Source organism: Pteropus vampyrus, unplaced genomic scaffold (genome assembly GCF_000151845.1).
Source record: "Pteropus vampyrus isolate Shadow unplaced genomic scaffold, Pvam_2.0 Scaffold19, whole genome shotgun sequence".
Taxonomy (NCBI): Eukaryota; Metazoa; Chordata; class Mammalia; order Chiroptera; family Pteropodidae; genus Pteropus; species Pteropus vampyrus.
Window position 1 is genome coordinate 8529945 of NW_011888800.1, and position 27293 is coordinate 8557237.

A 27293-nucleotide genomic window follows, 5' to 3' on the forward strand; every position below is an offset into this window, starting at 1 on the left:
GGCTGGGATGTGCAGGAATACTCCCAGGATGTGCAGGAATATGCCCCATGCTTCACTAATAATCCAGCAGCTGCCTTTACTGAGCACTTACTGTCTCCAGGGCCCAGCCTCACCCCAACAGTGCATCTTCACAGCCTCCCCAGGCAGAGGCCACTTTTGTCCCCTCGCTCTGGATGTTTTCTAAGCCCTGTTCCAGGCAGAAGAGGATCTTGAGACGCTGGCTTCGGGAAGAGTGGACCCAGTGAGATGTGGATCAGATTTAGTTCATCCATTGTCTGTTCCATCCCCAGATCCTGTCAAGCCGCGTGACTGAGCAGCACACTCAGGCCCACTGGAACATAGCTCCAAACCCCTCCAAGTTCACAGAGGAAGCCTGTGGACCTTGTAGCAATACTGTCAATGCCCCGCCCATAACTCCCTTGGCACTTGACATTTCGGTGCCACTTCCTTTAATTTCAAATTCTAGCCTTGCTACTACCCTTTGTCTGAGGCTTTCTCCACCAGCAGAGTTGACTCTGCCCAGGCATGGGGCAGACCAAAAGTGCTCAGGAATTTACACCCTCTAGGAACAGCCCTCAAGCCCTGACCAAATAAATAGCCTAGCTCCCTTGGATAAATAGCCTAGCTCCCTTGCCTTTTGGGTGGGATAAGCCTGTGGTATTGTTCTACAATTTACACTGAATTACTGATGGGGTGGCCAGATTTAGCAAATAATAATACAGGGCCATTTAGTTTGAATTTCAAATTAACAAATAATTGGGGACATGGTTAGACTAAAGCATTATTCGTCCTATATTTTCCGCGGCTACTCCCCTGGCAGAGATCCCTAGTAGGACTGAGCTCCAGCTGCCCATGGTGCTAACAGGCTTGATGAGGCACCCTGCACAGGCTTCCTCCCTTCCCTGTCTTGCTTACTCACTCTCCTTCCTTCCATTAGATCCTTGCCTCAGGATCTGATTCTGGGCATCCCAACCAAGATAATAGAGGTGGAGAGGGTGATGGATAGACTGCTGGGCTTGTCTTTTGCTGTGTAGCCCTTTCCTAGGCTTGGATTATGGAGCTTCTCTGTGTTGGTCCACAGAGACGAACCACAGATACCTACATGCCAGCATTTTCAGCAATTGCTCAGCTACCCCTCTCCTCTAGCCACTGCTCAGATCCTGCCCTTCACCCAGCTTCTGACCCTCATGAACTGGTTATTTTTAGCTTGGCTCCCTGTGGTTGAACCTGGTGGTTAGTCTTCCTCAATTTCCAGGAATTTAGCTGCCGCTTCACCCCTGCTGGCTTGGGCAATAAGCCCCTGTTAGGTATCCCACCTCTCAGAATCATCTTCTGCAAAGGGTGGGCATAGAAGTGAACATCTGGCCATATGTCAGCCTTGGCACCAGCTGGTGGTCTGACCTTTTCTGCACACACTCAATAAAATACAGTGAATTAAACAGTAAGTTAAGTAATATTAATTAAATTAATTAATAAGGGAGTACTAAGTTTCCCACTATCTTCAGTAGGAGGCTGACTTTTGGGGAAGGCAGGGACAAGAATTCATATACTGTTGGTGAGATGTCTGTCAATGACCCTACAGTCAACACGAACATCTGTGGAGGTGCTCAGATGTGGGACATGGGGTGGTATTGGCATGAGGAAGTGAGGTAGTGGGGATGCCTCAACTGGGACCTTAAAACCGAAGAACCAAGGAAACAGTGGACCTGGGTCCTGCCCAGCAGATACCCTCTAGTTCCCCAGAGGCCTGTCCCAGCTGGCTGGGGAGGGGAGGGGTGTCTCTGGAGTAGGGGGAAGGCATCCATCCACAGGATTTGGACTCTGAATGGAGCTGGCTTAGTTGTACCTTCTTCATACTTGTACTTCTCCGTGATGTCATCCCGCTCATCACTCTGGATGCTCTTGGTGCTGATAAAATTGCCAACAGAATTTGTGTCTCGATGAAGTCTCTGCTCCTTTCCTCCACGGACAAGCCAGGACACACAGTCAGCATTCACCATGGAAAAGACAAAGGCCGTGTCGTAGTTCAGATCCACCTCTCCCTCTTTGATGGCTCTGACAGAGGCAGGGCCGCAGCAGTAAAAGCCTGAAGGAGAATGGAAGAGCCATGGTGGGCCTTGGCTGCAGGGACAGTCAGGGGCAGGGGTGGTTTCCGTGGGAGTGGGTTCTGCCTTTCTTCTGAAGAGCCTCACCGTTGCTTGTCTCCTGAGGTGTAGCATCCAGCACCTGCCAGCCTCCATATCCAGGAAGGAGGTCGTTTCGGGCCATCCAGCACTCATTCCAGACGTGGAAATTCCTGAAGGAGAAGCCAAAGGAGCTAGTGTCAAAGGAAGCAATGGGAGTTTGTAGTGCTTCTGTTTCTGGAACAAGGCAGGGGAGGATGAGTGAATGGACTGCCAGATAGAAAGACAGACTTAGATCCCTCTAGGCCTGTGGGTGAGTAGTGACAGCTCTTCCTCCTGTGAGCCTAAACCTGCTTTAAAGAAGCTTTCTTCTGTTTGTAAAATGAGAATGAAGGCTTCCAGAACCACCTGAAGTTAAAAATCCTTCGCTCTCTCTCAAAAAGTTTCTCGTGATCCTTTCCTGTATGTGCTGCTGACTCACAGAAGCAGTCATGGTCTTTGTGTCTGGAGGTGAGACTTCAGGCTCTCCCGCGGTCACAGGCTGAGTATTAAATGAAGGTGACAAAGGGGAAAACCTCACCCAGGGCAGAGAGCTCTTGTGATGTGAGGATTCTAAACTCAAAATCATTGATTTTGTTCAGCTGTGTTCCAGACTTAGGATTGGGGATACCAAGCCCAGGGACTGATGAAAGTGGGGGTGGAGTCCTAAGCAGGCAGCAGGCTCATAGGCACAGTCCCGCCCTACCTCCTGCTGGTGGGGTTTGCCCTAGAAAGAGACTGAAAGGTTGTCTCTCACCAGACAGTGTCTTTCTTCTTATTCTTCAAAATCCTGCCCGTGTTGTCATAATACTCATCTATGATCAGGTTTCCATCTGTGTCGTGGCCAGAGTCAAAGTTGGTGACCACTCGGGTGGGGATCCCCAGGCATCTCATCACTGCAAAAAGTACAGAAAATCTTCTGTGGGTTGTGGATCCAGGAGCTCTATGGATTCCTGGACTTGAGACCTTGGGCCCAGGGAAATCATTCATTTGGCACTTTCAGGACCAAGCAGGAGCTGTTTGGGGCGCTGGTTGGTGTTGCTGCCAACTTCCCTCCCCACCTTCCTGAGCTTCTCTCTCTGGGATCACAAACAAGACTTTATGCAAAGGCTGCTGGTTGCTCTGATAAGCACTGCCAGGGCCAACAGAAAGTCTAGCAAGGTTCGGATTCTCCTGCCTGGACCAGCAGAGTGGGATAGGCATACCTCCTTTGACAAGACTCTGGCCTGACTGGGTCTCACTTCTCTCCCAGACATAAATCTCCATCTTTAAGCCAAATAGCTGAAATGTTTTCTTTCCTGTGGTAAGGATTGTTGGCTGAGAACATCAGGTTCTTAGGCAAAGAGTTCTGTGGCTTAGATCTCCCTTTTTCTAGGGGTGTATTTTCTTAAAAGCATCTCAAGGAAAGCATCACAGATCCAGCCAGGAAAATGTGTAACAACAGCCTAGAAAAGCAAGTCTGTACTTGGTGGAGAAATTCTGAAGAAGAGGTTGAATGTTGTCTTTATTCCTGGAGGAGCATCCCTTCTAACTTCTTTTCTTTGTCCTCTGCCATATTTTCCCCCTTCTACACTCTTTTAATAACAGCAATATCCCCCAGCCCATCCTGCCACCAATGCCCTGGGGATCCCTGTCCTCCCAAGTCCAACAGTGACAGCCCATCCAATTCGATTATAATAATAATAATAATTATTATTATTATTATAATATCTACCAGCAGGTATGGTGCTGTTTTACATACATTATGCTCAGGACAACTCTACATGAAAGCTGCTGTTATTATCCCCACTTTATAGATGAAGAATCAGAGGCTAAGAAAAGTTGGCTTACCCTCACCAAAGTCACACAGCAAGGAAGTGACACAGCTATCCCTCAAATCCTGGTTTCACTGCTAAGCTTATACTTAATTCTGAGGCCACCTCCCAGTATCATACACATAGTTCAGCGTTCTAGTATTTTTGTCATATTATACATCCGAAGCATTTTCCTGTGCTATCAAATATTTGCCAAAAACAGGATTTCTAGTGGTGGTTATTTTTAGATATTTAGTTGGTTTCTGATTTTTTTCCCTGTCGTAAATAATGCTGTGATGAACATCTTTGTAGATCAGTCCCCTCACCACCACCACCTTGGGACAGATTCCAGGAATTAAAATGACTGAGTCAAAAATATAGATATTTCTAAGGGTTCTTCACACAAACTGCTGTCATTATTTTTTTAAATGTTCATAGTCTTTACTTTAAATATTTATATCAAACATTTAATTGCTTATAGATTTTAGTTCAGGCTCCTTTTTATACTTTGACACAAAGCCTCTCTCCAGGCCAGGGTGTGGACACACTCTTGGATGTAGGCCAGGACAGGGAGGAGAGAAGCCCAAAGGGGAACCTGGAGTTCTCCTTGGAGTGGCAGGTCTGCACAGGGCCAAGGAACAAAGGCAGGGAGTGAACAGAGCTGACAAGCGAGTTATAGGTGGAGGTGACACAGGACAGTCTCAGAGGGGAGGGTGAAGGTTGGAAGAGCTGTCACTGAAGGAACATGAGACAGGAGTGAGGCAAGAGCTCATTAAATTTGTGTTGCAGTGAGTTGTCTTAAACTTGTGAACGAGGTTTCTGCAGAGTATCACTCCTCATGATTCACAGTTTGATATGTGACTCAGGTAACTCTTTCACTGACAATTTTGTGCGAGCTGAGTCCCTTGTAAAAGAGAAACCCATATGAGTATATTTGTGTGTGTGCGGAAAAAGGTGGACAAGATCTCAGAGTCAGAAAAGAACTGAAGTGTTCCCAAGGTATATTATACAATGCCACACTCCTAGCATGAATTACTATGTCTCTTCACTCAGCATTTAGCACATATTCAGTGACAAGTGTCAAGCTGCTGCAATGAACCAGGCAGTGAGTTAGATGCAGAGTATGTAAAAATAAAAGACATTCCTGCCCTCAAGGAATGCAGCTTCATTTCTGACTCGTGGTGGACACTGTCCTGATGGTGTGTTAAAACTTGTGATCTATTTCAGAACTGGCCGTGAAGGCTTCTCATAAGTTCTTCCCCTTCACCACCACTCCTGCCTCCTCATGTGGAAATGTAACTCCAATTTTATAAGAGAAATGAGTGGAAAATTAGAGTTCAATTTATTTGTTTACTGGAAGTCACTTGGTTACTTTTGCTACCATACTTCCATGGCTTACATTGAAGAATACAGTCAAAACTCTAATACAGTCAAAGTAATTGCATTTAAATATGATGATTTTTAACATCTTTTAATTCTTCCTGGATGCACTAAGCTTCCAAGAGGTGAAAGTATCACTTCCTGCTACTCCTACCATGCCTTTAATTGTCCCCTATAAGAAGATGGTTATATTGCCTTGGTCTTTCAGATGTCATCATGAAGTCATATTTGAACTGTTCTCTCCTTTCTGCAGTGACAATGAAACCTAAAACTGATCTTTAAAAAAGCCTTAAAAAATAAAATAAATTTGTAATAAAGCCTATTTTAAAAAATTACAAACATGTAAAGAAGCAGGAATATATGACCCATAATCAGGAAAAATATCAATCAATAGAATTAGATTCATAAATGACAGAGATAATGGAATTAGCTGACAAGGACCTTAAAACAGCTATTTAAAATACTATAAATATGGTCAAGAAGAAGTAAAGAAAAACATGAATATAATAAGAAAAACAGAAAAAAGACCCAATGGAACATCTAAAGGTGAAAAATATAATCTATAAAACGGAAAACATACTGGACAAAATATTGCACAAAGATAACAGTGCACTTTTTTGTGAGAACACATTCAAATACAATGCTGCATATTAAACACATCAAAATGTTTCTCTATCATGGGGGGAGGTGAATAGAAATGGGTTATGAGATAAATGGGGCAGGGAAATCAATTGATTAGTTAATTAGTTTTTTAAAAGAGAGGCCCGAAGCAGACCTATTATGATACATGTCATGGCATGAGAAATATGATTAATTTAATTCTAAACACTCCAAGAAACAAAGGAAGGAAATAAAGTTGAGAAGTGGTAGAGCATAGAGAACTGATGTTTGGGGGATGGCTAGAAATACCTTTTAAACGAGAGCCAGCCAGAACTTTGGAGCCTAAGAGGCAGAATTTTAAAAGTATCAGTCTAATTATTATAGTTAATAATAATATAGTTATGTAAAAGTTACCATGTGCCAGGTATTTTTCTAAGGCTTGCCATATATTAACCCATAACCCTGTGAGGGAACATTCCATGTAATCTTTGATGTCTCATAATAAATCAAATGGAAAATAATGGTAGATTTGTGTTTAAGCCAAAGATTGAGACAAAATAACACACTGGTGCCCTGACTGAAGTTCTTTCTTTGAGAGGAAAGGGCTCAGTAAAAATAATGAGGACAAGAGTTATTATACTGGAATGAAGATAATGAGATAATTTATAGAGATTATGATACAAACAAGTGAGAAGAATTCTTAGATTAGTTTTGGGTGAAGAAAGGAGGGCCCAGCCCCAAACACCCAGCCTCTTCGTCTCTACACCATATCCCGCCATGACTCTGGGCCCAGGATCCAATTTTACAGAAGAGGAGATAGTGTCTCATAGACCTGCTCACAGTCACATGTTCAGAGTCTTCCGACCCTCAGCCCCTCACTTCTGCCCCCATCCCTACCTATGAAGTTGTAGGCAGGAGCTGGCCTTGACCAGGCACATTCCCAGGATGCCTGGCATTTTTTAAAAAACAACTATATTGGGATAATTTATATACCATAAAATTCACCCTTTTAGAGTGTATAATTCAGTGTTTGGTAGTACAGGTGGTATAACAATCCCCATTATCCAATCCCAGAACGTTTTATCGCCTCAAAAAGAAACTCTGTGCCCACTAGCAGTCACTTTCCATTCTCCCCTCACCCTAGCCCTAAGCAACCATTAGTCCACTCTCTGTCTCTATGAATTTGCCTATTCTGGGCATTTCACATATACGGAATCATACAATAAGTGGTTTTTGGACACCTGGCTTTGGGAAAAATTTTTAGGCAAGAGAACGTCACTGTTCCCTCTGTTCCCTTGTTACAGTGCAAGGCTTCCAGGCTACTCCACAGACCTCAGCCAAGGGCTGAGGGACCTGACCTTGTCACAAGGAGTGGATAGCCAGAACAGGAAAAGCCTGATGACTGAGAGCTGATGAGCAGCTGGCCCTGAGCATAGGAAACGTAGGCCAAGGATTTTTCTGAAATTTCCAAAATAATGCTCAACTAAATGGATGTCAAGGAAACAGCCTATCCAAAAATTATAACATTATCTTCGATGCATCCAAAGTCTCGTTTTTTTGTGTGTGTGATTTTTCTTTAGGAAGTTGAAATCAATATGTTGACATTGAAAGGCAATACTGGGAGGCAGAGCTGCTAGAGTTGGAGAATCTACTTCTAAATCAAACGAGAGTCACATGGTCACTTTAAACCTCAGTTTTCTCATCTGTAAAGACGGTATTGATATCTACTTTGCAGGTGGTCGTGAGGATTAAAAAGAGCAAAAGTGCCCAGTGAGTGCCTAAAGTATGAGGAATGCTGGATAAATGGCAGCCACCAGGAGTTTGCACAGTATATAACCTAGTGGTTAGAGCCAGCTAGACCTGGATGCGAGATTGACTCTGCCTCTCATTTTCTTCATCTGCAAAACTGAGATAATGATAAAACCTACCTCATAAGGTCATTTGGGGGATCAGACTAGACCATTCTACTTGATACTGAATATTTGCTGTAGCCAGGCTCTAGTCTAAGCATTCTCCATGTATGAACTCACTCAAATCCTTTCAATAACTCTGCAAGGTAGGTACTATTACTTTCCCCGCCATATGGCTGAGGAAACTGAGGAACATGTTGAGTGACTTGCCCAAGGTTACTCAGCCAACTAATTATAGTGCTGGTATTTAAACCCAAGCAGTCTACCTCCAGAACCCTCGTATGCTTCACCATTACTCTAGGCTGCCAAGATTTTAACACAATTCCTAGCACAAAGGAATAATATCACCTCAATAAATATCAGCTATTGTGATTGTGAAACAAACAACAACAACAACAACAAACGTGCTTTGGCAGCTGAATTGGGTTAAGGAGTTCGATCTACTCCTAACTTTTAATGGAAGATAGAGACTGAGTCTTACTCATTTTTGTACTCAAAAGTATTTGAACCACAATGCCTAGCATATAATAAGTATTGTTGGATAAATGAATGAGTTTTTCAAACTGATATATTTCTAATATACAACATAGTAGCTCTTTTGGGGAAGACTGGTGCTGTCTGAGCTACATTTGACCCACTTTGCCCAACCCTCTGCTTCCCAAGTCACTAAAGAGCCATAATTCTCATGAACATTTTTATTGGTCTGCTCTCCTTACATAATCTCCATTCTCTGGCTCTACCTCTGTCATCACCCAGTTCCAGACAAGTGCACCCAAACCCCTGGCCCTCTCCTTCTACACACATATCCCTGGCTCATTAGATTCTAGGCTTTCCCATGCACAAGAAGTTTCCCTCTCTATTGTGTACAAGATCGATCCATTCTGTCATTCTTATGCCTCCTCCCTGGATGATTCAGACATCCCAGTTCACCCAAATGTCTGTCATTTTGGGTATCAAAGCTGTCAAATTCTTGGTTTCTTATCCAAAAAACAGGGATTCTTTGAGCAATCGAAGCATCCAACTCAAGGTGGGTGTGTGCAGCTGCATGGGAGTAGCTTAGGGCTTCCTCCTCACCAATCCGTGTGAAGTCACCCACTGCGGGTGTTGACGGAAACCTCCTTGTGCCCTTGGACAGAGGCCTGGCCCTTGCTCAGCAGCCCACGGCTCTCTAGGCTCCCTCCACGAGCCCGGAGCTGCAGTGCACACATGCACACAGACTGCACCAGGCCTTGTCTTAAAGGGAATTTCTACGTGAAAGGCCTCACAGTTCTTAATAAATACCAAGTTGTGGGCAGATCTGGTCTCGCTGGATTGGACTGGAGAGTGCTGTGAGCGAAAGCCATACTTGGCATCTTCCCCCTCGGCATGGATATGCATGCCAGGAGGCTGAGAGCCAGCCTAGGCAGGGGGGCAAGGTGAGGGTGATGGCCAGGAGCAAGAGTTGGCCCTCGGTGAGGCAGAGTTCTCCTCCTGCTACCTCCACATGCCCATGCAAACCAACTTCCATTTACTTTCTTTTCCTGTGCCTATATTTCAACTTTTCTTCTACTAATGTTGCATCCACTCCCTATCTGAAAAAATGACCTCCCATTTCCCCCCACCTTGTAATTCTCTGGCCTGACCCAGGCCTCCAGGCCCTCTGAACTTGTGACAACTCCAAATTCAAGGTTATCATACTTCAGCTGCCATCTTGTTCTAACCCCATGGCCCATATCACTGCTCAGATGCACATTTCCCTCTCATATGAACAACTTCACTAAAACCATTCTCCGTGCTAACCAGTTTGTAAGTTTTCTAATTACTCGGTCTCTCATCTCATTCCTATCTTTTATCAGATAATTTTCAGTCAGGTTCTTAGGAATATTCTGTTAGGCTATCCACGCTCAGAAGACTGGAAGGGCACCAGGTTCTGGGAAGTGTGTGATTTCTACCTTAGAACCATCCTCTGAAATAAGCCCAGATATGTGAAACCTAGAGGTTAGTGATGAGACATTTTTGTTGGAGAGGGCTTCTTTCCAAATGTCCCTTTGTGGGAACCGTGTAAGTTGGAGACAAGAGTTATTCGGAGGGCTAATACATGAGCCATTGCACTTTTTGGCATTTTCATGAGGAACTTTCTACTCCCTACCTGTGCACATGATGGCTGCAAAGACCCAGCACTGCCCATAGCGCACTGGCTGGCAGCCTGTGGCATGCCATTGTCTCAGGATGGCCACGCTGCCGGTCCACTCTGCAGGATTGATGCCATCTGAGTAATTCTCACTCCATCTTCCATTGAGCACCCCATTGTCATCATTGCTGTTGATCTGAAGAGAAACCATATATAGAAGAATTAGCATCCTTTTCCTCACCAAATTTGATGTGTGGGCTATTTTGCAAGGCCCATGGGCCTGAGACACAGAGGAGACTTTGATCTACTTTTACCTGTGAATTTCCAGACCTGCTGGGGGAGGAGTCAGGGTGGGAAGCTGGCTATTCTGATTTGTGCTCCACTGTTAACTAGTTTATTATTTATTTCTACACACACCTTTAACCCCCACCTCCCTATCCCTTGCAAACCTAGAGCTTGGCTCTGAAAGCTTTTAAAAATACTTCAGAGCAAAGGAAATTTAGAAACAGTAAGACCATTTCACAAACCAGAGCTACATTCAGCCTTTCCCAAAACATGCAATTTGGAATTAATAGAGGTGAGGGCCTACCTCCAGCTATTTCAGAGCTCAGTTAAGAAAACCTGTTAGCCAAAATCTTTCATCACTCTTATCCAAAATGGCTTTGCAAGAGGGCCCGTGCCTCTGAACTCTTTATTCTCCCATTGCCTGAGGGCAACTGTGAATGGTCAGGGCTTTCCCAGCACAGCTTCCTCCCACCCCGGACATACCCTGGGTGGACAAAGCCAGACCCAAGCTCACCATGGCGCACACCACTCTGCTGATATAGACGGGGCTTCCCCGCAGGGCGCAGTCCATGGCTGGGTCACTCTGGAAGTTCAGGCTCTTGTCTAGCAACTCCAGGCAGATGTCTATGATATTCTCTTCAAACTGCAAGGGGAGATGCAGAGAGGCAAGGTACTCATGCTTGGCACATGTAGATATGGAAAGAGATACATGAGCCACCCAGCTCTCCAATGGAGTGTGTCTGTGGAATATAGACCTATTTGGAAGATAACTATGTCCAGTAGCACAGCCATGAACTGGCTACTGGGCAGGTGCAGGGTCTCAAATCTCTGGGGTCACAGTTTTTATGTCCTGAATGTCAAATCCCTGGAATTTTTTCCAATGTGTCTGACTGGCTGAAAAGTCTGTTTCTCCTTTTTCTCTCCTCAATCCCCACACTCTTGGAGCTCATGGAATGTTCTTGTTAAAATCGCACTGCCTCTTCTTCCACCCCCAGCTTAGCTTTGGCAGCTACTGGTGAGGTGATGGTGCCAGCTTGCAATGGTGCCTGTGATTCAGTGGGGCTGTAGACTGACTAATAGCATGTGAGTTATGGAAACTTCCCACCCAAGGCAGGCTGCCTCCCATCCTTTAGGCTAGGTGTGAATGCCACTTCTTCTGAGGCTTTCCCTGAGCCTGAGCCTGGTTTAGCTCCATAGCCCTGGCTACAACTCTACTCATCAGACACAGTTGTAATGACGTAGTCAAGGTCTGCCTTCCCTGCCTGTGTGTATGCTCTGTCTCTCTCCAGCTCTTCTTGCAACTCAACATCTTCTTGCAATTCTACAACTCTACAGTGTCCAGCACATTATAGAGATTCCGTGCATCTTTGTTGAATGAATAAATTGATTCCATGTAATGCTGAGCAATAAACAAGATTAGGAGGCTTCTCTGATTCATCTTCCCCAGGAAACAGTTTGATCAGTTCACTTTTCTGCTTTAAAATGTTCAAAGGCCCCTATGGCCTACAGAATCAAAGTTCTAACCTCCTCTACAAATCACACAAGACCCTTCGATTTCTCTAGCCTAGTGTCTCAATACCCCCTGCCTCACCAATTTTGCTCCAGCAATACCAGATTCCTTGTAACCTCTGCAGTAGGCTAAACTGTTTTTCACCTTTGTGTCTTTACTCATTCTTTCCTCTGCCTGGGATATTTTCCCTGCCTTCCCGCAATTGGCACGCTCAGTTCAAGCGTCTCCTCTTCCGAGAAGCTTCCCTGACAGCCTCATGCCCAGCCAAGTGCTCTTGCTTCAGGCTGCTAGAACACCCTGTGCCTGTCTGGCAATCTTTACATATCATGTTGTTTATATGACTGAGTTCCTACTACACTGTGGGCTCAGGGGCAGTGTTTTATTCATTATTATATCTGTAGCACCTAGAGCTCTGCCTGGCACTGAGCAGGTATTCAACGTATGTTCATTGAATAAGGGGGAAGGGAGAGTGGAACCTGGGGCTCAGAAAGCAGCAACTTCTCACTTCTGTTTCTCATAGATGACAACAAACTCCTATAGGGGTGCTTTCGAGGATCCCCATCTGCCCATGCTGAGTGAGGGGTTGGGGATGTCGGTTGGGGCCAGTTGAGGCTGCCATGTCTCATCTTGACTATATCCACCTAGGCTGGGCCTCACGCCACATGTGTCGGACAAGTCCAGGAGAGGAACCCATATCAAACTGATACAAGACTCCACAAGCACCCCTAGGATTTCCCAGCTGACACTCTTTCTGGGCAGCCGGGGCTGGTCCTCTCTCCTGAATAGCGTTCTGGTGCTGGGGCTCAGCCTCAAGAACCCTCTTCCCTGAATTGGTCCTGGACTTCCTAGAGTACCTGCTAGAGGCCGAGCTTTACACAGGAAGCAGACTTGCCAAGACAGAAGTTACAGAGCATTGTGATTAATACGATGCTCTTCTAACAAATAAAATCACGTTTTTAGAACATGCGTGGGAAACAAAATGTAGAGGAACATATACCACACTGGAAACACAGTTAACAAAAAAATGGGCACCATTATGGCCGCTGTCACCGTTGTCACTTCATCTTCACCATCAAACTCAGTGGAATCCCTGGGTAAGTACCTTTAGCTGCCCTTCCTTCTCTAATCCTATTGTCCAATTCAGACATGATCAGCATAGTACAACTTCCAACTTTCTATGGCTGCTCCTCTAGCTCCCTGGGATCAAATTGCACATCCTTCTGGTGCCATTTAGTTCCCATTTGTCAGCAGTTCTGGAGGAACTTTGCTTAAAGGGCACCTTCCCAAATCCCCTCCGGCTCCCCTCTCCCCTGAATGGTCCATGAGCGGGGCTGAGACTCACTTGTCCGTAGTTCCAAGGGCAAGGGCGGATCCAGTTCTTGTTCCCTTGGTAGACGAAGCCGTAATCATTCATGACATACTCCTGCCTCTGGGGCTCACTGTCCAAATAGACAGTGTCCTCTAGGAATCAAAGTGGGAAAACACAAAGCAGAAAGGTCATCTTGCCCTTCCTGCCCATTCCCATCCCAAGGAGGCACAGTCCCATGGAAACTGAGCTCTGAGGAGGGCACTGGATGATAAGAGGGGCAGCAGAGGGTAAGTGTCTCTGGGTAAGTCTAGGAAAGACCTACTCTCCACCACGCCTCAACATCAGCAATGGGCTCAATGTGAACATCAAGTGGAATAGTAAAAATTTACCTTTGGTGGAATTTCTTGTTTTGCAAAGCACATTTACATCCTAGCCCCCATTTTAAGGTTGAGAAAACAGGCTCAGAGTGATAAATAATTTGTCCAAATCACACATGAATTCTTAATTTTAAAAAGATATTTTTAATATCAAAAAGCAACACATATTCATTCCTGAAAATCTATAGAACGCCAATAGGCAAAAAGAGGAAATAGGTGCATCGAAATAGTGGAGAAATTGTAGCTGTTAAAAAAAAATGTACTGCTAGGAAAATATGTCCAAAGTTGAATTTTTAAATGAAAAAAGCAAGTTAGAGCATGATCTGTATAAAATAATTCCCTTCGTGTTATGTGTTGTATAATCACATACACACATGCATAAATGCATAAATACGTATTTGGTTAAGCACAGAACGTTTTCGTAAGGCTGCACAAGAAAAGGCTAACAGTTTTGTTCTGGATAATGGAACCTGGAGATTGGGATAAGGTTTCACTTTTTGCCTTATCCTTTCTTTCTTTTATTTAATTTTTCGTTCTGCGTTGTTTTGCTCTTTATTCCATTCCACAATGCATTTATCACTCTTAAATGAAGAAACTCGAGTTGACTTGAAAATGTATAATAAAGGTAAATGTTAATAGTGTTCAAATTTAATTATAGTAGTTTTCCTTTTAAGTAAAGATAACTTGGTTTATAATTTTAAAATTTTAGATAAGTAAATAAACAGCATGTTCTCCCTGCCCTGCTTGTTGGTGGTCGAGGGGTAATGCTGATTGCATGGGATTGGGGAGATTTTTGGTTTCCCAGGGAGCAAGGGTCTAGAAATCCTTGAGCCTGGCTCTCTGAGGCATTGACAAAGGGGCAGAGACAAGGGAACCCCACTTGGGCACTCTGCCTTACCTGGGCACCAGGGATTGAAGAGCAGAATGAACTCTCCGAGCTGATAGGCTGTGACAGACCCCTGGAAGGAGTCGATGTGAACTTTCAAAAGGTACCGACCCATGGATGCCGTGGGAGGGGCATACAGGCTCACCTCCAGGGAGGTGGCCTTGTTGGTCTCCAGTGAGGCTATCCAAGGGCTGGGACCACGATGATCTGCCAGGCTGAACACAGCTCGAGTCCCCTTGGCCAAGTCTGGCAGTGGTCCTGGGAGGGAAGCAGAGCTGAGGCCCTCTGAGGTGATCCCCCACCCCACATACACACAGCCCTATACCAGCAGGGGTCCTCACCAGTCTCAACCACGAAGATGATATTGTCCAGGCCCAGCTGGAAGCCCCGGTTACTAAAGTACAGAGTGATGTTGAAAGCCTGACCCCGGCGAACAAGGAGGCGGTCAGAGCTTATTTCCTCTGTGTGGTGCCGCATGTTGTTCCAGGAGCTCCGGAAGTCTATGACGGACAACTCCAGCCCTAGGATGGGGCAGCCAGGGGCAGACGAAAGGGCAGGGCCATGTAGACTTGTTCAGTCCCGTCCACCACTTACCAGTTGTGGAAACTTGAGAAAGAAGCTTTGCCTCTCTGAGCCTCAGTTTCTAAGTTGGTAAAATAGAATCTATACCAGCCTTACAGGGTTGGTATGAGGATTAAATGAGGCTCCATGCATGTAAGTACTTCTTTCTTATTTCTTTCCTCTCTTCCTTCCCTGCTTCTCTGACCTTCTAGTCCACCTCCCTTCCGTCCTCCTGGAGGTGCATAGGTTTTTCTCTCTGTTCAACTTCTTCTGTTGGCCTGACCAACTTTGCTCATTTTAGACTACCATGTCCCCAGATTTCATGTCAGCATCCACATTCTTAGATACAAGTTAAGAGTTTCACTTGTCCCTGTACCAGCCTCCAGATCTGGAACCAAGTCCCTGGGTTAGCTGCCCCTAAGTTAACTATCCCTGGATTAGCTGTTGTGCTTTTAGTAATTTTCTAGCTCTCTGACTACCACTGATGCCGTGTGCCCAATGCTTCAGAAGCTGGGATGCTGAGGACAGTCAAAGAAAGGCCCACCCCTAGGCTTCTGGAACTTCTGCTAAGACACAGACTGACCTCACTGTTCTCCAAGTGTGCCTCCCCTGGAAGGAATTTATTTTGGTCCTATAATGGTCCACAGGCACCTGGGCTCACAACCTTTAAATCACAATTGGCTCACCTAGCTCCTTCTCAGCCTATGTTCATAGATATGTCATAAGTCCCTTCACTCCTTCCATTAAAATGTCTGTGATGTCCATCTGTCTCTTTCCACCTTTACATAATTCTGACTTTCTCACCCTACTCCTAGTGACTGTAACAGCCTCCATCAGGTCTCTGCTTCCTGTCTCTCCACATCACCTACCCCTTAACACGTCACCAGATTACCTTTCCCCAAGACAATTTGAGCATGCCATCTTTTTGCTTTAAAAGTTCTAAATACGCTATAGCCCACCATACAAAAGGCACGCTCCTTAACCTGACACTTATGATCTTCCGTACCTAGTCTTAACTTAAACTTCCATTCTTACTTCTCACCACTTCCAGTATGGATCTTCTCCTTCAGCCAATCTGTCCCCAAGCAAATGATAGCCTTACATGTCCATGTACTTTGATTCTGCTATAGCCCCTAGTCAGCATGCCCCTTCACTATCAATTCAAATTCTACCTGTCCTCCAATGCCTATTCAAGATCCACCTTTATGAAGCCTGTCCCAGTTGGCTCACCCTCCTTCTTACCTCGGACTGTTCTACAGCACTTAACTGCATCACTTATAGAGAAACTTAACTACTTAACTGACAAATTAATATCATGCTCATTCGTTCATTTATATCAACAAAATTTTACTGAGAGCCTACTAGTTTCGGGCTCAGCATTACATGTTAAGATAGTTTTGTAGTTATTTTTTTGTCTGTCTTCCACCTCTAGATATAAGTCGATGAGGACAGAGACTTAGCTGTTTTGTCTCAGTTGTATTTAAAATTTAAGAAATATGAACCAAAGCATTTGACAAAATCCAATATTCTTTCATAATAAAAGTACTCAACAAACTAAGAATAGAAGGAAATTTCCTCAACCTGACAAAGGCTATCTATGAAAATCTCACAGCTAACACCATGCTTAATAGTGAAAGACTAAATGCCTTCCCCACTAAGATAAGGTGGAAGACAAGGATGTCCACTCTCATTCCATCTATTCAACATTGTACTGGAAGTCCCACTAAGGTGGCTATAACAAGAAAGACAAAAAAATAACAAGTGTTGGTGAAGATGTAGAGAGATTGGAACAGTTATAGACTGCTGGTGCTATTGTAAAATGGTGCAGCTACTTTGGAAAACAGTCTGGCAGTTCCTCAAAATGTTAAACTTAGAGTTACCAAATGACCCAGCACTTCCACTCCTCAAGATTCCACTCTTATACCCAAGAGATTGAGAACATGTTCACGCAAAATCTGTACATGAATGTTGATAGCAGTATCATTTATAATAGCCCCAAATGGTTACAACCCAAATGTCCATCAAATGATTAATGGATGAATAAATGTAGTATTATCCATATAAGGGACTAGAATTCAGCCATAAAAAGGAATGCCGAATGTACTATAACGTAGATGAAAATTAAAAACATTATGCTAAGTGAAAGAAGCTAGACACAAAAGATCACATATTATATGATTCAATTTATGTGAAATATGCAACCTAGAAAATTCATAAAGACAGAAAGTAGATTAGGGTTTACCAGGAGTTGGGAGGAGGGGAAAATGGGATGACTGCTAATGGGTAAGGGGTTTTTTATAAAAGAAATATAAGCATAATGATCAGCACATTGGAGGTATTAAAAAATGTTTGCTAGGTTGAATAAAATTCTCAATATTTTGCGTAATCACCCCATACTTATTTCCGATTTCAGATTCAATGAACACCTTATTGAGGGCTTGATTACTCTGTGATAGGCACTGCCTTAGGTACCCTAGGACAATTATCTCTTTGAATCCTCACGACAACGGTGGAAGCATGAAATGTCATGTCATTCACATTCAGAGTTGAGAAAACCAAGGTTCAGGCAGATTAAATGTCTTTCTGAAGGTTAAATCTAGGGATGTTGGCCCAAGTCCTGTGCTCTTCCCGTTACTCAATAGCTACCGCCCACTGCTGGCCTCGCTCATGTTCAGAAAGGACATCTGACCCACTGCCAGCCTGGAAAGCACTTGGCTTTTTTCTAGTAGTGGAAAAAGCAGCTCATCTGTTTTGGAGACTAATTGACTAGACAGAGATTGTTAACTGGCCCCTATCCAGGTGGGGCACATGACCCAAACTATTCAACAGGAGTGGCAGCATCTGCCTGACAGCCGCACTGGGGCCAAAGCTCATCCTCTGGATATATCCTGGTTAAGTTAATCTCTACCCATAACAAAGGGATTATTCTTCAGCCCAAACACCAGATATTCAAATAGGAGGTACATTTCACATTGGGCATATTTGTTCTCCTTGTTGTGTAGGAAGAATGAGGTGAAATGATCAATAAAATAGAAAGAACATTATAGGAAGAACTTTTAAATTAATCTCAGTATCTATCCTAGAGAGAAAGTCATTCACAAGCGCAAGGAGGCATAGATTAGAATATGTATTGCCACATTGCTTGTATAGTTGAAAAATGGGAATCAACCTAAATGCCCATCTATAGAGGACTGGATAAGTAAATTACTTACATCCATAATATAAAATACTAAGCAATGTGAAAAACATTGAGGTAAATCTATAGGTACTGAGTGGCATGAAAAAAAAAAAAGCATCCATACATGCTAATATTATGCATTACATTGAGCATATATGTATGAATATAAATGTATAGACAAAAGACTGGTAACAGTGGTTTTTCTGGAGATGAGGCTGGGTTGGGTGGCAGTAAGAGAACAGTAGCTTTATCTGTAATTATTGCTTTATTTTACTCCAACTATGTATTGGTATGTTTCTTATGTAATTAAAACTTATAAAAATGTAAGAATAAAGGTTTAAACACAAAACACAGTAAATGAAGGTGAAGTTATTACATTTGTAGAGTTTTTCACTTATTTCTGTAAATGGTTTCAACTAACTTTTTAATCTTCATAACAGCTGTTTCTAAAGAGTGGGAGTCGATATAGAGAGAAGAACGGTGGTGGAAAGATTAGCTAAGATGAGGAACAGAGCCCCTGAAGTGGGAGAAGAGAAGATGTGAAGATTTAGGAAATTTTAGAGCTGGAAGACAACTTTAAGATTGTCTGGTCCAATTCCCCTCATTTTTCAGTTGTAGGGGCTGGGAAGTAGAGAAGTGACTTGCTCAGTGTCAAAGGATCAGCTTGTGGAAGAGAACAGGAACCCTAACCCACGGATCCCTGGCCCTGCCCTGTCTCACAAGGCTATGGAAGCAAGTATGTTGGCACACAGCTACTTGGCTGTTTACCTGCCAGCATCTATCTTGTCTCTTGGTTCTCGGGCTACCAACCAATTCTGAGGTTCTTGGGGTTTCTACTTTGTCTGACTCCATTCTTTATTTACTCATGTTGTTCCTCTGAATCCACCCTCCCTTGACTTCCTATAGTCTCTCTGTCCTCCTCATCCCTGACCTCCAGCATCCCGATGGGCCTCCCCTACCTTGTGCCATGGTGGCTGCCTCCGCTCCTTGGGCTTCTCCCCACAAAATAGCTGGATAGCCTGGAGCTTCGGGAAACTGGTCTTGGAGTGTCTGCTTCCCTTTCCATCCCCAAGGCTTCAGGAGACACCAAAGGCGGGGCTAGCTACCTCACTGCCACCTGCTTATTGGGCAAATCGCAACTGGTTTTCTCACTTGCCTTCAGGATTTTCTTGGCAGTGTTGCTCGTCTGGGATGAAGTGAGGTGGCCAATGAGCTGACAGGGCCTTCTGCCATGTGGGCCTTTGATAGCTCTTGGGCAATGGGGCATTCCCTGGTAGGTGCTGTGCTGTGGCGAGGGAGCTAGGTGAGAGAGATGAGTTGATGGGGCCTCTAGACAGATGAAGGGGGCTGCACCGCTGCAGAAAGGAATATCAGTGTCCTAAAACTTCAGCTCACTGCTGAGAGAGCCTCTTAAGCCTAGAACTCTGCTTAGAACCTGAGCCCTCTCTTTTATCCTGGAGAGTCACTTCCTGGACATCAAATGCAAACAGAGCCCACTCTGCATCACTTTTGTATGATTTTTTGGCATTTATTTTTTGGCAGAGGTATTGTCTTGAGTGAGACCTGCCAGGTCCCAGGTGACTCTCGAATGAAAGCAGTAGAGGAAAAAAACTTGGCAAGATTCATGGGAGAGTTTTGAATATAGATGAGAGGGTGGGGATAACAGTAAGTGACCTTGCTTCTAGTAAAAAAAAAAAAAAGTATAAGTCCTTGTAGTGAGCCTGTAAGAGAGAAAAGAACAGACGGGAGAAGAGAGAGGGAAGGAGAGGGGAAGGGATTGGGTGGGACACTTTAAAGTACCCTGCCCCCACACCTACCCTGCCTTTCCCTATTGCGGGACACTTCTCCCTCTGTCTCCCTGCTTTCTGGGTCCCTTGTCTTCTCTTCTCAGGAAACTCAGTCACCAGCTTTCATTCTCTCTCCTGTATTTTTAACTCTGTCCCCAATCAGATTTTAAAGTGTGTGTATATGTGCGCATATAGAATTGACTGCCTAACATTCAATCCAAAATGAAACTTGTCCCCTCTCCCCTTCCTCCTGCATCTCTGGTCTTGGTGAGTGAGGATGGTGTCCACCCAGTCACTCTGGGAGAAACCCAGGTGCCACCTCATCCTTCTCCATCTTCCTTACCTCCCTTAGCCCATCAGTCGCTGAGCCTTGTCCAGTCCAACTCCTGATTATCTCCTAAAACTGGCCATGCCCTTGATCCTGACTTTATTGAAGCTTCCCTTGCCTGGACTCGCTCCTAACCTGCCTCCCACCCATCCTTTTTCCAAATGAATCGCCAAAGCGACTTTTCCCAAGTGCCAATTCAACCAAGTTGCTTAAGGTCCAACAGTGGGTAAAATCCAAACTTCTCAACATCACCCCCAAAGCCCTTCAGGATCTTTCCCTTCCTGTCTGGAGTCCAGGGAGGCAAATTCCTTCAGTTCTCAGATGCAGACCTGCTCTCCCACACTTCTGTGCTCTCGCATGAGTTGGTCTCTCTCTTTCTGAAATGTTCTCCTCTCACTTGTCTACTTTCTTGTATCCAACATTACCCACCCACTCCTACTTCCAGAGAAGTCTTTCTGACTTTCTCTCTCTACCATACCAGGTATTCAAGAGCACTCCTTTTGGCATTCCCTATTAGATTACTCATATTCTACATTATAAATACTTAATCTATCTTTCCCCCTGTCTTTCTTGAGGATATGGCCTGTGTCTTACCAATAAGATCTCCAGTACTTAATAATGATAGTGGCTAATGGTAAAACCACTAATTGAACTAATAACAGCTTTTACGTTCCAGGCACTGTTTTAGTTCATTGTGTGCATTATCCCACCTAATCGTCACACCATTCCCATATAATATAGCAACTATTATCATTCCTATATTACAGATGAGGAAATAGAGGCTTAAGAACATGAGATAGTTTTTCCAAGGTCACTCACAAAGAACTGGTGGAGCCAGATTTGGACACAGACAGTCGGACTCCAGAGTCCCGTGTAAGAGTGCTTAATGCAGCCAGTACTGGAAGCGTGGCTGGTTTTCCAGTTCCTACTTGTTGTCCGATGGAATGAACAAATCAAAAGATGACCCATGCATGAACAAATAGGTAAATGCCTGAACCCACCACCACACTAGCTGAGATGGGTTAGCTTGTGGAGGAAGAAGAGGCTTTGGGCAGGAAAGCTTAATTGTGAGGGGAGACAGGAAGGTAAGTGTAGCTAGGGTGGGCAGGACTGGGGAGGTGGGGTAGCCAAAGAGGAAGGTGCTCAATGGCCACCAGGCAACAGCCTACTTCCTGGCTCTGAGCTAATGAGCAGACTTATAGGTTCTGCCTGTCATTTGATTCCTACAAATATTAGTAGGAGGGAGTGTGCTGGGGAAGGAGGCAGTTCTGATCTGAGCAGCTTATCTCTGGTCCAGGGTTAAGGAGGTAGAGGAGAGCCAGGGAAGCTGAGCAGAGTTGATAAGCACCTTCCTGTTTGGACAGAAGCAGGGGTGCAGAGAAGGAGCTCAGAGCAGACCCTGGAACACAAGTAGAGAAGTGTGGACATACCTGCCATCCCCCTGGGGCAGGCCAGCTCTAGCAAGGTGAAGAGGGGAAACCTTCAGACCTTTCTTAGACTCAGAGAGACTAGGACACTAATCCTGGTCCTGTTGTGAGTCCCCAGTGGGCCCTTAGGCAAGTTCTAGTTTCCTTGTCTGTAGAATCCGGGTCCTTGGCTCCATGGGTGCCCAGGTCTGAAAACAGAGTGAGGAAGTTCCCTGCAGATAATTGCAAAGGGAAGCCAGAACTGGCAAATCCAGGTAGGTTCCTTTGCTTCCAGCTTCTTCCCGTCCCCCAAAATGGAGGCAGTCATCCAGAAGAAGTGATCTCTTTAGAATACACTTTTTCTCATTGGATCCTCACAGCAACCCACTGAGGGAAGGAAGAGCTGGCACTGCTATTATTGTTGCTATCGTTTTGACCTGAGGGAGCCATGGTCACACCATGAGGGAGACAGAACTCTGTCCAGAGCTCTTTGCTTTGTATCACACAGTGACACTAAACAGCAGAGACCCCGAAAGTACCAGCCAAAAATACATGAGGACAACGGTCTGCATGAACACCACGGGGAACGGGAAGACCAGCAGTCAGAAGATGAGGGTGTTAGCCTGGTTTGTGCCTTTTTGCTCCACAGGCTAAAAGTGCCTTTTGCCAGATTTATCTGTGGATACCACTGCCGTGCCCAGTGGCCCTACCAGGTTGTTGTGAGAGGAAGGGAGCACCTAATCTCAGGACCTAATCTCTGGGTACTAGGTAGCAGTGGATATGAACCCCGGAGTCCTGGGCTCTAGTATGTCGGAGCTGTAAGGGAGCATTAAGACTGTCTGCTCTTCCAACTGAGGTGGAGAAATGAAACCAGTCAGACTAGCCGATGTGAAAACACTATAGAGTGTAGAGTGTAGTTTTTTAAGCCAATTTTTAGTTGGAGAGAGAGGAAATATTTGAAAGGTCAACTGGAAAAGCAGAGACGGCTAATATCGTCATGCCCCTGGGAGGCCCAACAAAAAGCCTGCCCACCGTTTCCCCTTCAGTGACATAAGTGATGCAGCCAGGGAGCTTTGAGCCTCTAGATAGGAAGGACAGTGATTAAGTAAAGGAGGACCGGGCACTCTGCAAATGGAGCAGTTTCAGATTTCCACAGGAGCCAGCCCAGCTATTAGGTCTCCTGTGGGCGGGTGGTAAGCCACCTGGAACAAAACAGTGACAAAGCAGTGACAGAGCCACACAGAAATGCCCATGGCATTTAATGGAGACAGGTGCAGCTGGTATATAGGGTGGAGTGTGGGTGTGCAGACTCCTGCCCTTCCTGCCCAAAGCAGCCTGCGATAGCAAAATAAATACAAAACAGAGAGGAAGAGGAGGAGGAGGAGACCAGGGTGGTGAGAGGAGCAGAGTGAACCTGCAGAGTCACTGGGCAGGTGAAGAGTGGAGAATGGCAGCCACACCTTGAGAACCTACAAGAGGACGTGCTCCTCTGTGTTTCTGGACCGTCTAAATTTTCCATAATGAAGCAGTGTCCATTTGTAATGATATCTTTATTTTTTATTGAGATACAGTTGACATATAACATTGTATAAGTTTAAGGAATACAACATCTTGATCTGATACATTTATATATTACAATATGAATAGCTAACACGTCCATCAGGTCCCAAAATTATTTTTTTTTGTGGTAAGAACGTTTAAAATCTGGTCTCTTAGTAACTTTGAGGTATATAATACGGTATTGTTAACTATAATCTCAGTGCTGTGCATTAGATCTCCAGAATTTATTCTTCTTCCAACGGGGTGTTTTATCCCCTTTGCCCAATATCTCCCTAGTACCCCATCCCCCACCCCTGGCAATCACCATTCTATTCTGTTTCCAAGAGTTCAGCCTTTTTAGATTCCACATACAGACATTCCTCATTTTATTGTGCTTTGTTTTATTGAGCTTCACAGATGTTGTGTTTTTCACAAATTGAAGGCAAGACCCTCCACCAGCAAAAAGGTTACAATTCATTTTATTGCAGTGGTCTGGAACGTAACCTGTAATATCTCTGAGGTACGTCTGTATACATGAGGTCATAGAGCATTTGTCTTTCTCGGTCTGACTTATCCCTCACTTAACATAATGCCCTCAGGTTCCACCCATGTCGTAGCCAACGGCAGGAATCCTTTTTTTCTCACAGCTGCATAATATTCCATTGTGTATATATCACATCCTTTTTGTCCATTAATCCGTTGGCATTTATGTTGTTTCCACAACTTGGCTATTGTCAGTAATGCTGCCGTGAACATGGGGGTACAGATATCTGTTTGAGGTAGTAATTTTATTTCCTTCAGATATATACCCGGAAGTGGAATTACTGGATGATATGGTAGTTCTAGTTTCCATTTTTGAGGAATCTCCATACTATTTGCCATAATGGCTGAACAAATAGACATTTCCCACAACAGTGCACAGAGTTTCCTTTTCTCCACATCCTCGCCAACATTTATCTCCTGTCTTTTTGATGATAGCCATGTAATGATAACTTTAAAATACACAGTGAAACGGGGGAGAAAACACTAGAAAGATAGATGGCAAAATGTTAGCAGTGATTTCTTTTGGGATGGGAGAGCGAGATATCGGTGATTTTTCTTTTGTTTCTTTTCACTTTTTCTGTTCTTTCCAAATTATCTAGAATGAGAACCATGAAAAGGAAATACAGGAAAGTGGCTCCCTGTCCTTCAAATGACAAAAACAAACAAGCAAAGGAAGAGAGGCTGGGATCAGTTAGGGTGAGTTGGAGAGGCTGAAAGATTAGGGAGAATGAGTGGGGTGAAGGACCGAGAGGAGAAGATGGGGTCAGGGAAAGCTAGGGCCTGTTTCGGGGGGCAGCCAACTGTGAAGTGCTTCCCAGTTATCTTGAGCCACCCTGAGTGGGCCCTGCCCAGCTGTCCCTATGCTCTCAGGCCAGCAGAGAAGTCCTACTGGGCATCTTCTTTACAATCCCCAAGCACTGCAGTCACTGTCTCCCCAGTACATCTAGGCTGTCCTCCCCAGAGCTCCCAGCAGCCTCTGCCGGCAGGCTAACTAAGACAGTTTTAACGTGGAGACTGTGATCCTTGATGCCAGAGAGGCTGACTTAGAAGGATCGTGTTGGGCTTATTTTGGGCAGGGGCCCTTAAAGGAGGAAAGAGAAGACAGGTAGGTCAGGAAGGGCACAGCCACACATCGAGCAGCCAAGCCAAGAGGATTAGCTGGTAGCAATAAGTAGCTTTTTAACACGGAAGAGAAAATACCAGTGATCAATAAAGATGTTGCTATAGTCTCTTTCCAAGATACATTGTCTCTTCTCAAGATGCACAGGGGTTCTAGGAGAGCTTCATTCACTCCCAGGCAGGCTGGGAAGAGGACAGAGGAGCAAAGATAAAGCATACCTCCAGAAGTAGGGCGGGTCAGGGAGGGGATTGGGAGGGCATTGGGGGTACAAAGGAGGAAATTTGAGGAGTCAGGGAAGGCATCAGGAAGGCAGGGTGGGACCCAGGGAGGTCTGGGTGGGGACTAGGAGGTCATGAGGGGAAGCGGGCAGGGGAAGGGCTGCGGGGGCAGGAAGGGCCTGAGGAGGGTGGGGGTGGGACTCAAGAAGCCCTGGCTGCAGCTACAAAAATATCCTTGTAGCCCTTGATCTCTTTGACTTCGTTGCTGCTGATGAGGACTTGTAGCTGGTGAGGTCCAGATTTGAAGGGGTAGAGGTCCAGTTGAATTTGGATAGTGTGTCCTGCCACCAGAGTCCCAAGGCTGAAAGTCAAAAAGAGCCTGTTAAAGTCTTGAGGAGTAACTGCTGGGGTGGGTGATCTGGTGTCCCCTCGTGGTTGCTAAGCACCTCCCACCTCCCAACGCCACAGAGCCAAACTTCTCCAAGGAGGGTGGGAAAGTGAGTACAAGAAGGCACCATCCAGGAGCCTGAGGACCATGCTCGAGGCAGCTCTTATCAGAGACCAGCAGACACAGGTAAATGGTGATGGCACTTACTCATTTGATATCTGCCCATGGATGAGGCCACTTCCCTCTAGCACCATCATGCAGTGACTCAGAGCGACCGTCTGAGTGTTGGTGAAGGTGATGTGGATGCTCAGTGCTTTGCCCACCTCAGCCCTCTCAGACAGCTGTGTGGAGAGAAGAAAGGGATACCATGGGCGACTGGCCTCATTTCTGCGGCCTCACTCCCCCATTCCTTTGTTGACCACCAGCGACTATTTACTTAGAGCGAAGAGAGTGCAGTTGGGAGAAAAGAATATGAGCTGAGAGTATTTAAGGTTAACACACATCCTGGCCTGTCTTAGGAGGTCACGATATTGTAGAAAGCCACCACCAACTGAAAACTACCCTGAGCTGAAATCTATTTCCCTGTCTATCATCTAGTTCGGGATGGCAATTAGATTTCAATTTAAGTGCCAGCTCCTGTCCATTAGCTGTGGCTAATGAAAATGTCATGTTAAAAAGGATCCTGAGGACAAGTCCAGAGTCAGAGAGTCTTGACTGATTAGTAGTGTCTGACAGAGGTATAGGATAAGGAAGTTGTGTCATGTGTGCCATCTACATGCCATTAGTGATGTCATTCTGAGGCCAAGGTCACAGGATATATTAATGGCAGAGCCAGCACCTGACCCAGCTGTCCCAGGCCCCAGCCAGGACCTTTCCCTCATGCTGCTCTGTCTTCATATACATCAGCAGACACATTCTGAGATTTTCCAGGTATGTTCAGTGCATCGTATGTGAGGTCAGTGTCATCGGGCAGCAAGGCCTGTGAGTGGGAGGCCTGGATTCTGTCCCACTCACTTCTACAGCCCTGGTGCCCAGCGCAGTGCCAGCCAAATGATGCATATTCAGTAAACAAGTGTTGAACTGAAATGAGCTCTAACCACCCAGATTGTACTGTGTTATGTTCTGGTGCAACCAGAGAATCAAGGAGAAGGAAGAACACCTCCTGACTTCTCTAGAATTCAAACAAAAGAAACAAGACCCTTGTACCCTAATGAGGGTCTCAAAGTAGAACAGGTAAAAAAAAAATAAAAAAATAAAAAGAACTTTGGAATCCAGCATAGTCACACAAATCATCCCCAGGTCTCTTACCAATGGGGACCAATTAATAGCTTACTTGGCATCTGATGAGTTTGCATCGGATCTTGTTATGACCAGGCTCTAGATAACGGACAGGGCCCTGACCTCAGCACCAGGCTGTCCGCGCTTGTGATCCTGCCCACTGTTTGCCCCACCTGGAGACTGCCTGGCATGACTTCACCTGACAGCATGCCCAGGTGAAAACCGTCAGGTGGACAAATAGTTTATGATACAGAGCCACTCAATTCTTGTTCTGGGTGGGGGTAGGATGTGCCATTGGGAATCTATCAGGTATGAAACCAGATTGAGACTAGACCGAGGGCAAGTCTCTCAGAGTGGGAAGAGAAGGAGGGGAAAGGAGGCTCCTAGTAATAAATGGGGAACATCCTGCCCTTCATTTATCCTTCTTCCACCTGTATTCCTTCCTCATGCAGTAGTCTCTCCAGCCCCTCAAGCCTCTGAACTCAAAATCTGAGGCTCACCTTTTATGTTTCCCTCCTTGTCACACCCATCTTATCAGCAATCACCTCTTGAATTTGACTTGTCTCTGTCAAATCTCTCTCCTCGACTCCAACTCCCAGTCATTGCCTTTCTTGTCTCTGCCTCT

At 45.1% G+C, this 27293-nt stretch overlaps 2 protein-coding genes across 3 annotated transcripts in view; both read right to left on the reverse strand.

Moving 5' to 3' along the window:
* TGM5 (transglutaminase 5) overlaps window positions 1–19030 on the reverse strand; it is a 25372-nt gene extending 6342 nt beyond the window's left edge. The window contains exons 1-9 of one of the 2 annotated variants that reach the window (XM_011354985.2): window positions 19021–19030; window positions 14664–14843; window positions 14335–14580; window positions 13093–13211; window positions 10755–10883; window positions 9974–10151; window positions 2920–3058; window positions 2193–2296; window positions 1847–2086 (exon numbers count right to left, since the gene is read on the reverse strand). In XM_011354985.2, the coding sequence (XP_011353287.1) occupies window positions 1847–2086; window positions 2193–2296; window positions 2920–3058; window positions 9974–10151; window positions 10755–10883; window positions 13093–13211; window positions 14335–14580; window positions 14664–14843; window positions 19021–19030 (1345 nt within the window). The remainder of the gene's footprint in view (window positions 1–1846; window positions 2087–2192; window positions 2297–2919; window positions 3059–9973; window positions 10152–10754; window positions 10884–13092; window positions 13212–14334; window positions 14581–14663; window positions 14844–19020) is intronic. The other variant, XM_011354986.2, reaches the window with a different exon arrangement.
* A 6173-nt stretch (window positions 19031–25203) lies between these two features.
* TGM7 (transglutaminase 7) overlaps window positions 25204–27293 on the reverse strand; it is a 35594-nt gene continuing 33504 nt past the window's right edge. The window contains exons 12-13 of the mRNA XM_023527711.1: window positions 25598–25731; window positions 25204–25363 (exon numbers count right to left, since the gene is read on the reverse strand). Coding sequence (XP_023383479.1) covers window positions 25204–25363; window positions 25598–25731 — 294 coding nt within the window. The remainder of the gene's footprint in view (window positions 25364–25597; window positions 25732–27293) is intronic.